At 44.8% G+C, this 13,431-nt stretch overlaps 1 protein-coding gene across 1 annotated transcript in view; it reads left to right on the forward strand.

The window, feature by feature from the left end:
- The window catches only part of LOC124788968 (ATP-dependent translocase ABCB1-like), a 144,920-nt gene that overhangs the window by 100,010 nt on the left and 31,479 nt on the right, over positions 1–13,431 (forward strand). Inside the window, exon 17 of the mRNA XM_047256258.1 lies at positions 5,585–5,826. Within this exon, the coding sequence (XP_047112214.1) occupies positions 5,585–5,826 (242 nt within the window). The remainder of the gene's footprint in view (positions 1–5,584; positions 5,827–13,431) is intronic.

Consider the following 13,431-nt stretch of genomic DNA (forward strand, 5'->3'; position numbering starts at 1 on the left):
ACAGTCGGGCTACACTCATTCCGTCCCAGGGGGCACGGGGCTGGCGGCAGGAAGGCCATCCGGCCACCCCTTTCCAGTAACCTTGCCAAATACGTTCCTAACAATGCCGACACCGCGTCAGCTTGGGAAATGGCACCATAGAAAGAAAGAAAGAAGTTACGCTCCGACTTCTCTCTCTCTCTCTCTCTGCGTCAGTTTTCTTGCTAATGAGGCCCGCTACGACTTCTCGTCTGATAACCTCTTCAGCTCAGTGTAGCACTTACGCTCATCGTCCGAGGTTATTTGTTGGATACACCCCAATCCCTGTCTTCCTCTACAGTTTTTTAGCCTCTACAGCTTCCTCTAATCCGCCTCCGTAGCTGAGTGGTCAGTGCGGGTGACCCAGTTTCTATTCCCGGAACTGCCAGGGATTTTTCCAAGGGGAAAGACTGGCGTCAAGGATTGAGTTCAATGACGTGAGGGTGACTGAAGAGCTTCTATAGTGATCAGTGGCGGTTCCAACGTCAAAAATCGACCGGGTGAGCAGTGTGCTGACTACATGTCCATCCTTACGGCACCCGACGACGGAATTGGTAGAGGATGACACGGCGGTCAATAGGGTCGGATTGGTCTGTGAATGGCCAGGAAGTGGAACTTCATCTTTATAGCCTCCTCTGATACCGTGGAAGTTATTCGTTCGGTCGGAAGCTCTCCACTTCTTACCTTATCAGTACACCTAACTTTCAGCACTTCATTTCGTTTTCTGTCCTGTTTTCCCACAGTCCATGACAATTTACACACAATGCTGTGCTTCAGATGTAAATTTTCATAAATTTTTCCACAAGTTAAGGCCGATGCCTGATACTAATAGATTTCTTTTTGATAGGAATGCCCTCTTTGACTGTGATAGTTGCCTTTTATGACCTCCTTGCTTCGTCCGGCATTCATTTATTCGCTTTCAAAGTACAAGACGTGACTTCTTCTACTTCGTTGTCCCCAATTTTCATGTTATGATCATCTCATTTCTGATACCGTTCATTACTTTCACCTTTCTTTCATTTAATTTAGATCCATTTTCTATGCTCTTTAGAATCCGAAATTGTGCTGGGCGCATTCTCTGAAAATTATTTCGAACAGTTACTTCATGAGCCCACGCGAATAGTAAACGGTTGTGAAAACACACTTGACCTCTTAGCAACAAGTAATGCTGAGTTAATAACGAGCATCAAAACGGATGCAGTTACTAGTGAACACAGGGTTATCGTAGCGAGACTGAGTATTGTATCCCCCAAATCCTCCTAAAACAAACGGAAATTAAGCCCGTGCAAGAAATCTGATAAAAATTCACTTGAATCCTTCCTTCGACATTAACAATATGAGTGTAGACCAAAATCCACCGCCCACAAATTCAAGTAAATATCGAAGTATTACAATTATAAACAACTTAAATTGGAAAGAACATATAGAAGGCAAACCAAAGACTGCATTTTATTGGCAGAACGCTTAGAAAATGCAACAGATCTACTAAAGCGACTGCCTACAATACGCTTGTCCGTCTTCTTTTGGAGTACTGCTGCGGAGTCTGGGATCCTTAACGGATAGGATTGACGGATTACATCGAGAAAGTTCAAAGAAGAGCAGCACGTTTTATATTATCGCGAAATACGGAAGAGAGTGTCACTGACATGATACGGGATTTGAGGTGGACGTCATTAAAACAAAGGCGTTATTCGTTTCGGCAAAATCTTCTCATAAAATTTCAATCATCAACTTTCTCCTCCGAGTGCGAAAATAATTGTAGACGCCGACCTGCATAGGGAGAAACGATCATCATAATAAAATAGGGAAATCAAAGCTCGCACGGAAAGGTGTAAGTGTTCGTTTTTTCCGCGCGCTGATCAAATGGTTCAGATGGCTCTAAGCACTATGGGACTTAACATCTGTGGTCATCAGTCCCCTACACGTAGAACTACTTAAACCTAACTAACCTAAGGACTGAAGAGGCTAGAACCGCTCGGTCACAGCGGCCGGCCCGCGCTGTTCGAGGCTAGAGTAATAGAGAATTATGTTGAAGGTGGTTCAATGAACCCTCTGCCAGAGTAACCATGTAGATGTAGATATGATGCGAAGTTACACAGTATACCGGCAGCATCTCCGCCCCCTCCCCTCCCTCTTCCACTTTCCCTTCCCGAACTTTGCATAATTGGAAGAATGACGCTTGTTACGCCTCCACATAAGCAAATTTGTGTAATTATAATTTCATAGTAATTCAATATGGGCCGTCTCCTATAATTTAGCACGCTGCGGACTAGCATGCCACACAAGGATGTGTCAGACTTGCATTGAACCCGCGATGAGTAATAATGTCTATTGGCATGGAACATCGGCCAACCTCAGTGTTTCTATCCTGCTTTCCACACTGGTTTCGGTAAATGCAGAACTGGTCGTCAGTCACGCTCTGCCCATAAACTATACCTCACATCTAAAGGTGGGCCAGTTTAAAACAGAACACCACTGCACACTGCCGGCAGCCAATCAACCTCGTTCCGGGAGTCTTCCATGAGGAACTCTGAGATCGTAAGAGGTGGAAAAGAGCCACCGTGGTACAACAACCGAGTTAGAAAACTGCTGCGGAAGCAAAGGGAACTTCACAGCAAACATAAACACAGCCAAAGCCTTGCAGACAAACAAAAATTACGCCAAGCGAAATGTAGTGTGAGGAGGGCTATGCGAGAGGCGTTCAATGAATTCGAAAGTAAAGTTCTATGTATGACTTGGCTGAAAATCCTAAGAAATTTTGGTCTTATGTCAAAGCGGTAGGTGGCTCAAAACAAAATGTCCAGACACTCTGTGACCAAAATGGTACTGAAACAGAGGATGACAGACTAAAGGCTCAAATACTAAATGTCTTTTTCCAAAGCTGTTTCACAGAGGAAGACTGCACTGTAGTTCCTTCTCTAGATTGTCGCACAGATGACAAAATGGTAGATATCGAAATAGACGACAGAGGGATAGAGAAACAATTAAAATCGCTCAAAAGAGGAAAGGCCGCTGGACCTGATGGGATACCAGTTCGATTTTACACACAGTACGCGAAGGAACTTGCCCCTCTTCTTGCAGTGGTGTACCGTAGGTCTCTAGAAGAGCGTAGCGTTCCAAAGGATTGGAAAAGGGCACAAGTCATCCCCGTTTTCAAGAAGGGACGTCGAACAGATGTGCAGAACTATAGACCTATATCTCTAATACGTATTATGTTCGAGTATAATGACTTTTCTGGAGACTAGAAATCTACTCTCTAGGAATCAGCATGGGTTTCGAAAAAGACGGTCGTGTGAAACCCAGCTCGCGCTATTCGTCCACGAGACTCAGAGAGCCATAGACACGAGTTCCCAGGTAGATGCCGTGTTTCTTGACTTCCGCAAGGCGTTCGATACAGTTCCCCACAGTCGTTTGATGAACAAAGTAAGAGCATATGGACTATCAGACCAATTGTGTGATTGGATTGAAGAGTTCCTAGATAACAGAACGCAGCATGTCATTCTCAATGGAGAGAAGTCTTCCGAAGTAAGAGTGATTTCAGGTGTGCGGCAGGGGAGTGTCATAGGACCGTTGCTATTCACAATATACATAAATGACCTTGTGGGTGACATCGGAAGTTCACTGAGGCTTTTTGCAGATGATGCTGTGGTGTATCGAGAGGTTGTAACAATGGAAAATGGTACTGAAATGCAGGAGGATCTGCAGCGAATTGCCGCATGGTGCAGAGATTGGCTATTGAATCTCAATGTAGACAAGCGTAATGTGCTGCGAATACATAGAAAGATAGTCCCCTTATCGTTTAACTACAAAACAGCAGGTCAGCAACTGGAAGCAGTTAATTCCATAAATTATCTGGGAGCACGCACTAGGAGTGATTTAAAATGGAATGATTATATAAAGTTGATCGTCGGTAAAGCAGATGCCAGACTGAGATTCATTGGAAGTATCCTAAGGAAATGCAATCCGAAAACAAAGGAAGTAGGTTACAGTACGCTTGTTCGCCCACTGCTTGAATACTGCTCAGCAGTGTGGGATCCGTACCAGATAGGGTTGATAGAAGAGATAGAGAAGATCCAACGGAGAGCAGCGCGCTTCGTTACAGGATCATTTAGTAATCGCGAAAGCGTTACGGAGATGATAGATAAACTCCAGTGGAAGACTCTGCAGGAGAGACGCTCAGTAGCTCGGTACGGGCTTTTGTTAAAGTTTCGAGAGCATACCTTCACCGAAGAGTCAAGCAGTATATTGCTCCCTCCTACGTATATCTCGCGAAGAGACCATGAGGATAAAATCAGAGAGATTAGAGCCCACACAGAAGCATACCGACAATCTTTCTTTCCACGAACAATACGAGACTGGAATAGAAGGGAGAACCGTTGGAGGTACTCAGGGTGCCCTGCGCCACACACCGTCAGGTGGCTTGCGGAGTATGGATGTAGATGTAGACTTACCGACAGTTATTCTCCCCACGCGCCGTTCGTGAATGGATCAAGGAACGGGGATACAGACAGTAGTATCAGAAGTACCCTCCGCCACGCACTATCAGGTGACTTGCGGAGTATTATCGTACGAGAGGCGTTCCATAAGAAATGGATCACATATTATCGGCCAGTTTCGGTTGATATGATGCGGAATTTGTTGTGGGACATCGTGGAAAACTCCCGCTTCAGCGTCTATAGTTTCGTGAAGTTCCGATAAGTAGCCTTCTAAATGGCATCTGTATTCCAGGCAGACAGCTGTCATTTAGTTTCTTTTGGCGGAAACCCAGAGCATCATAGATATTCTTAGGCACTTGCATAATGTCTACGGAGACTTCCCGGCAGTGAAGAAATGCACGGTGTGTCGTCTGTCATAATCGTAACAACGTCGCGCAAACCTGTCCTGTTTGCCGCCGGCCGGTCGCACACCGCTGTGGCTTCCACAGTATTGGAATTTAAGCGTGTTCATCGCCACAAAAATGCAAATGAACATCTCCTTCTCCACGACAACGCAAGGCGTCACACAAGTCTGCGAACACGGGAGGAGCGCACAGGACTTCACTGGACTGTTTTTCCTCTTCCACCCTACAGCCCGGATCTAGCACCTTCAGTCTTTCAGATGTTTGGATGATAGGAGGTTATTGATGGCCAGCATGAGTGGCCGAGCGGTTCTAGGTTGCTACAGTCTGGAACCGCGCGACCGGTACGGTCGCAGGTTCGAATCCTGCCTCGGGCATGGATGTGGGTGACGTCCTTAGGTTAGTTAGGTTTAACTAGTTATAAGTTCTAGGGGACTGATGACCACAGCAGTGAAGTCCCATAGTGCTCAGAGCCATTTGAACCACTAGAGAGGTACCATGCGTGGATACAGTCCCTCCTAGTATGACAGCGTAAGGTCATCGCCTTTACGTTCAAAAATAGCATATTGTAGGCTAAACGAGCTGGCAATAATATGGTGTATTGGAATCTTGAATAAAACATTCAGCTTTCAGAAAAAAAGTATACTCCTAGTAGATGGATCATATGTAGATATTCTGCACAGCGACCTGCTTGCATTGTGCAGCCAGTGACACTCTGGTTTGTTACAGCTGGCAGTCGAGGCGGTGGGCAACATCCGCACGGTGGCGGGCCTGTGCAAGGAGCGCTACTTCCACCAGCAGTACATGCTGGAGCTGCGGCCCAGCTACCGGCTGGCGCGGCGCAACGTGCACGTCCGGGGTGTCGTCTTCGGCCTGTCTCGCAGCATCGGCTTCTTCGCCTACTCCGCCTGCATGTTCTACGGAGGCTCGCTCGTCGAAGCAGAGGGCTTGCCTTACAAGAACGTCTTCAAGTAAGTACTGTGAGCCTGCAAATTCCTTCCTCAAAACTCATTCTGGGGATGTCGTACTCTGTTCCTTCCAAAATAGACGTAGTGGCGGTCGGAAACAGTGAGACAGATCACTACATGTAACTTTTTAATACGTCTTGATCACTACACCTATTACCAGTGGTTGACAACCGGGACGAGTTGCTGTATCGCCTAAAGAAGACCGCATATAGCGACTGAAACTGATCAATACATACAGTGTAGTTTCCGTAGTTTCGGCACTAGCTCACAATAAAATACAAAATACAATTTAAAAAATTTCGTCACTGTCTTCCCGTGTACAAGACGATGGGAGCGATGTGGGCTGGATGGGAGAGGTTGTGCCGGCTGGAGTGGCCATACGGTTCTAGGCGCTACAGGTCGGAGCCGAGCGACCGCTACGGTCGCAGGTTCGAATCCTGCCTCGGGCATGGATGTGTGTGATGTCATTAGGTTAGTTAGGTTTAATTAGTTCTACGTTCTAGGCGACTGATGACCTCAGAAGTTAAGTCGCATAGTGCCATTTGAACCAATTTGAAGAGGTAGTTTGTTACGGGTCATTGGTATCATTCATTGTCTGCGTTTACTGCAGCTGAGGGTTTACATAGGGACCGCCTGCGATGGATGCACTAATACCGTACCAGCATCATAGGCAACAGCGGTGGGTGGTTAAAAATATTAGGAAGGAACAGTAATAGTTCACGAATGAATGCTGAATAACAGAGAAAAGGGCAATTGTAAGTTACGAGGGAGAAAGAGGCAGACGAAAAGAGGGAATACAAGAGAGACAGGGCACTTGGCCTAAGTCCATTACCACAGTACTGGGCTATGTGACTTCGTAGGCTTTCATGGCGTAATAAGTCGTGAAAGAATCTTCGGATTTGCTGCCGGAGCCTAAAATGAATTTGATTAAATATTTCAGCGATCCAAATGTCCGCCATCTCCAAGAACACCTTTCTGCTGCTAAGTCCCAATGCAAACTGATACCAAGTCTGCAAAAAATCATCCTGTATAAGGCTCCGTAACGTTCACGGCGCTTGCGCCGCCCATCACAGTTGCTGTGCTCCAAGACTGGGCAGATGACGCTGCCCTTAGCAGAGCACCGGCAGCAACGGCAACTCGCACTCAGAGGGGAATGACATGGTTGTATTGACACTGGATGATTATGTTCTTAAAATGGATTTACTACTCCACGACACTAATTACAGAAGACTATTTAGGGACACCACAGAAAGGATTGAGCGAAAAAAAAACTTTTCTAAAAGGCTTCGTCGTCAGAAGATCTGCTTAGGAAACTTCATCCTGGTCCCGCTGTGGAGCCTACCTTGCAAGGTCTGCCTAAGTTACATATAGAAGTGGTTTCTCTAGCCCTATTGTTAGTAATCTGGGTGCACCCACTTATATTCTGGCGAAGTCTGTTCTCAGCCCATATTTTCACAGGTTTGAACATCGTATCTCCAATTCGATGGATTTTATTCGATGACTGAAATCTTTGAGGCTGCGTCCTCCGGATTTACTAGTGAGTTTTGATGTGATACCTCTGCTTACATGAGTCCTTCTGGAAAAGTGCCTGAATATGATTAGTGAAAAACTGCATGAAGAGTTGATGGAGCTTTGTCGTCATGTGCTGATATCCACGTATTTTTCATTTAACTGAAATATTTTTGCACAGAATAATGGACTGGCTCCGGGTAATTCTTTATCGCCCATAGTAGCTAACTTATTTATGGAGAACTTCGAGGATACGGCACTGAGGAGTTCAGCTTTGCAACCAACGGTCTTCTCGAGGTACATAGATGATACCTTTTTCGTTTGGCCGCGTGGACTTGATACTCTCAACAGATTTCTGGACCACTTCAGCTGACTTCAGCGCAGTATTAAATTTAAAATGGATGCTGAAAATAATGAGATGCTCCCATTTTTGGACGTCAAGGTTCACAAAAAACAAAATGATATTCAGGGACATAGTGTTCATCGAAAGCCGACATATACCGATTCGTACCTGCACCCTAAGAGTTGCCATCCACCATCCCAATCAAGTGGTGTCTTTAACACTCTATTCGCAGAGCATATGCCAATTCCGACACGGACAGTTTAACCCAAGAACTTGCACATTTGTCGGCAGTTTTAAGGAAAATGAATTCTCTGAGAAGCAGATTCATCGGGCTACGGAATATGGAGAATGCATGAGGAGGAACATAAAACTATGGCCTTTATTCCTTGAGCTGGGTGCATGTCGTTGTGACTAAAAGAATTTTAAGGAGTTTTAACATGAAGAGCGTGTTCCATTCGCCTTCCAGTACTGGGGCACTATTCGGCTCTGGAAGGTAATGTAGGGCTTAGGAAGCATAGCATATACAAAATTCCGTGAGACTGCGAGAAGGATTACATCGACCATTCGACCCGCACTCTTCAGGGCAGGAGCGTGGAACATCGCTATTATACGAGTATCCAACAGACGAAAAAAACGGTGGTAGGAGAACACAGCTTAAACGAGGAACACGGGATGAAATTTGACGAGACTATGATAGTTGCCAACTCCGCCGGATTTTGGAACAGCATTTACAAAGAAGCAATTGAAATATGGTACGCAGACGATTTGATTAATAGAGACAATGGCTTTTCTCTTAGCAAAACATGTAGCCCTGCATTATCCCGCATAAAAACAGAACGTTCTACGAAGCGGCCAGTCTAAATGTTTGAGTGCGCTATATTGTTGCCTCCGGTGTTCTGCTAAGTTCAGCACCACCTGCCCAGTCTTGAAGGGCAGCAATTGTGTCGGACGGCGCATGCGCCGTGTACGGTACAGGGGCCTACATAGTAGAATGTTTTGCAGACTTGGCATCAATTTGCAGCAGGACTCAACAGTAGCAGCGTGTTCCTGAAGATGGCGGACTGTTGGATCGCCGAAATATTGAATGAAGTGAATTTAGGATCCGGCAGCAAACCCGAGAAGACTTTCAATAGTGGGTTATGCTGCGTCATTATATGGGATCGGTATTGCATTTGTAGGTACTTTGGTGTTTCCATTTTGCACTCATGATTTAGTGGGTGGAATGATTCAGCTCTCAACGTAGAAGCTTAATGGGTTCAAAGGGCAATATGAATTATTAATTTGTATGAGTCCACGTTGCGAGTGAAGCTGGTGCTATGCACCCGCAGGACAGTATGCCTAGTCTGTGTAAAATGCAACATGTATATTTCCAACATGCATGCATTCCTTTGTCAAACACCTGCAGCGAGGGTTTTGACCCTCGTTAGGCCAAAGAATGAAGCGAGAAGACGTGAGTTACTATGGAAGCATCAGATATTATTTGACAATGGTCAGTTAGTCTGTGTGTAGTCATAGGTTTGCTTAAAGACTATGGCTTTCCTGAGTTATTTTTTATAATGTAATAAAAACTTATACACCTTGCACCTTAAACCTTTTTAGAGTAAATCAGGTACAATTGCAAAAACATTTTTGGTGCAACACACGTTAAACAATGCCCACGAATAAACACGCCCCCTCGCTGATCTCGTGCTCTAGAAGCAGACTGTCGCCAGTCGTCAAAACGAAAAAAAAAATTACCACATTAGTACTTTCTACAGAGTTTCATATTTGTTCGAGTAGCAGTTAAACTTGATTCTCGTGCAAATGTCAGTTGGTTGGTTGATTGGGAGAGGGAAGAAACAGCAAGGTTGTCAGTCCCATCGGATTGGGGAAGGAAGTCGGCCGCGCCCTTTCAAAGGAACCATCCCAACATCTGCCTGAAGTGATTTAGGGAAATGACGGAAAACCTAAATCAGCATGGCCGTAAGCAGGTTTGAACCGTCGCTCTCCCGAAAACGAGTCCAATGTGCTAATCACTGCCCTACCTTGCTCGGTGCAAATGTCAGTCCCGGGACTTTTTATCTATCTATTAAAGATTTTTATGCGTTATACTGATATAGCATCCTCCTTAGCTTAACTGTATTAAATTTCAAGCCAACGGTTATCGCAGTCAGCATGCGCGAAATTCTGTGCAGGCACTAGCTGTACGTATGCCACGCAAACTAAGGAATCCATTCCCAAATACAAATATCTGCTAGACAAAGCTATACTTCGGAGGATGAAAGAGTCAGTAGGGACAGACCGAAAAAGCTGACCCTACATTATATATGACGTGCCCACAATATTTTACCTACTTCGCAAAATGTATGAAGGGAGGAAATCCATAGTTTTGGGTTCAAAGAATTTTGTATATATTAGGCTCCCTGCAAATCTGGAGGAAGGAACTCTAATGTTCTCACATAATAACTTGACGCTCTAATCCCCCGGGCGGGAACCCATTTCCATGCTGTAATTCACCAATACACTGTGAAGGCACTCGACCCGAAGACATTGTTGTCTTCAGTGCGAAGACTGCTTTGATGCAGTTCTCCACGTCGTTCTCTCCTGGGCAATTGTCTTCATCTCCGAATAACTATTGCAACGCTCATTCGCTTGAAGCCACTTCATGCATCTCTCTCTTGCTCTCTGTCAAATGCTTACGTGATCTACCTATCTAAACTTCAGTATTCTTCTGTAGCACCACTTTTCAAAAGCTTTTATTCTCGTATTGTCTGAATTGCTAATCGTTAACGTTCCACTTCCATAAAGGCTACACGTCAGACAACTAACTTCAAAAAAGATCTCCTACCGGTTAAATGTATATTCGATGTTAACAAATTACTTTTTTCTCGGAAAGATTTTTCTTGCCATTTTTCATAGTCTCTAATTTGGCCATCATCAGTTACTTTACCGTCCACGTAGGAGAACTCATTTACTACTTTTAGTGTGTCGCTTCCCATCTATTTCCCTCAGCCATCATCCGGTTAAATTTGGCTATATTCCATTACCCTTCTTTTTGTTTTATTGATGTTTATCTTATATCAACCTTTAAAGAAACCCTCCAGTTCATTCAACGGCTCTTCCAAGTCCTTTGTGCTCTCTGACAGAATTACAATGTCATCAGCAATCCTCAAAGTTTTCATTTCTTCTCCCTGAACTTCTAATTTCTTCTCGAAATATTTCTTTGGTTTCCTTTACTACTAGCTCAATGTACAAATTAAATAACATCGGGGATAAGCTACAACCCTTTCTCACTCCCTTCTCAACCACTGCTTCCCTCTCACGCTCCTCGACTCACAAATACCTTCTGGTTTCTGAACAACTTGCAAATAGCCATTCGTTCCCTGTATTTCACGCCTGCTGCATTTAGAATTTCAAAGAGTGTATCCCAGTCAACATTATTAAAAACTTTCTTTAAGTCTACAAATGTCATAAACGTGCGTTTGCCTTTCCGTAACCTATCTTCTAAGGGAATTTATACCGTCAATATTGCGCCACGTGTTCCTACATTTCTCTAAATCCAAACTGGTCTCTCCGAGGTCAGTTTCTACTAGTTTTTCCATTCTTCTGTAAAAAATTCGTAACAGTCTGCACCCACTTTCTTTGTAATTGAAATTATTACACGCTTTTTGAAGTCTGAGTGTATTTTCCCTGTCTCAAGTATCTTGCATACCAATGGAGTGGTTTAGCATGGCTGGCTGTCTTAAAGATATCATCATTTCTGAGGGAATACCGGCTATTCCAGGGGCCTTGTTTCGTCTTAGGACTTTCAGCGCCCTGTCACATGATTCTAGCAGCATTATACATCTAATATCATATTCAGCGATTTACTATTCCCTACTTGGAATATTGTCTTCAATATTATTTCTGTATGTACATTCCTTCTATCTTCCAGTTTTCCCCTCTTTGCTTAGTTCTGGTTTTCCATCTGTGCTCTTGGTATTCAGACGACTGCTTTTCTTTTCTCCAAAGGCGTATCTGTCTTTATCTTAGTTAAACATGCTTCAATAGACTTTCATTTGTCCTCTAGCCATTCAAGCTTAGCCATATTGCGCTTCCTGTCTGTCATTTTTTGGAGGTTTTTATTCCCTCTCACCTGATTCATTTACTGCATTTTTATATTTTTCCTTTCCTCAATTAAATTCAATATCTCCTGTGGTAACCAAGTGGAGCAGTCACTTGTCCCACATACACTATACAATCAAAAGTATCCGGACACCTGGCTGAAAATGACATACAAGTTCTTGACGACCTCCTTCGGTAATGCTGGAATTCAATAAGGTGTTGGCCCACGTCTGGCCTTGATGACAGCTTCCACTGTCGCAGGCATACGTTCAATCAGGTGCTGAAAGGATTCTTGGGGAATGGCAACCCATTCTTCACAGAGTGCTGCACTGAGGAGAGATATCGATGTCGGTCGGTGAGGCCTGGCACTAAGTCGGCGTTCCAAACCATCCCAAAGGGGTTCCGTAGGATTCAAGTCAGGACTCTGTGCAGGCCAGTCTATTACAGGGATGCTATTGTCATGTAACAACTCCGCCACAGGCCGTGCATTATGAACAGGTGCTCGATCGTGTTGAAAGATGCAATCACTATCCCCGAATTGCTCTTCAACAGTGGGAAGCAAGAACGTGCTTAAAACATCAATGTAGGCCTGGGCTGTGATAGTGCGCCGCAAAACAACGAGGGTACAAGACCCCTCCATGAAAAACACACCACAGCCTCCGAATTTTACTATTGGCGCTACACACGCTGGCAGATGACGTTCACCGAGCGTTCGCGAAACCAACACACCGCCGTCGGATCACCACATTGTGTACCGTGATTCGTCACTCCACACAACGTTTTTCCACTGTTCAATTGTCCAGTGTTTAAGCTCCTTACACCAAGCGAGACATCGTTTGTCATTTACTGGCGTGATGTGTGGCTTATGTCCAGTCGCTCGACCATGAAATCCAGCTTTCTCATGTCCCTCCTAAGTGTCATAGTACTTGCAGTGGATCCTGATGCAGTCTGGAATTCCTCTGTGAAGGTCTGAATTGATGTCTGCCTATTACACATTACGACACTCTTCAACTGTCGGCGGTCTCTGTCAGTCAACAGACGACGTCGGCCAGCAAGCTTACGTGCTGTACTTGTCCCTTCACGTTTCCACTTCACTACTACATCGGACCTACAGATGTTTAGGAGTGTGGAAATCTCGCATGAAGAAAAGCAGTGACACCCAATCACCTGACCACTTTCCAATTCGGTGAGTTATGCGGAGCACCCCTTTCTGCTCTCTCATTATGTCTAATAACTACTGAGGTCGCTGATATGTCGCCCCTGGCAGTAGGTGGCAGCACCATGCACCTGATATGAAAATGTATGTTTTTGGGGGTGTCCGGATACTTTTGACCACATAGAGTAGCTTTCCTTTACTGACTTGTTTCACTCGACAGACGCGAAAATCAAATATTCGGAAATTTAATAGCCAAGGACCACACTTTAAATATATCTGTCTGTATATACGAAGTTTGTCCGGAAAATACGTATAAAAGTTGAATAATGTCTTTGTGTTACAAGTTGCAATCACCGCCAGGTGGGACTACTGCTGTAATCAATCCCATCAACGCTCAGTTCGAGTCAGAGCACTCTGCGTGAAGGTAGGAGTGCGCGGCAGCTTGTTGACAGTTACCCTTTCTCACCTGCCGTCGGCATGGAGCTCTCTCTGATTGAGGAACAGCGCGTCAACATCA

Source organism: Schistocerca piceifrons, chromosome 3 (assembly GCF_021461385.2).
Source record: "Schistocerca piceifrons isolate TAMUIC-IGC-003096 chromosome 3, iqSchPice1.1, whole genome shotgun sequence".
NCBI lineage: Eukaryota > Metazoa > Arthropoda > Insecta > Orthoptera > Acrididae > Schistocerca > Schistocerca piceifrons.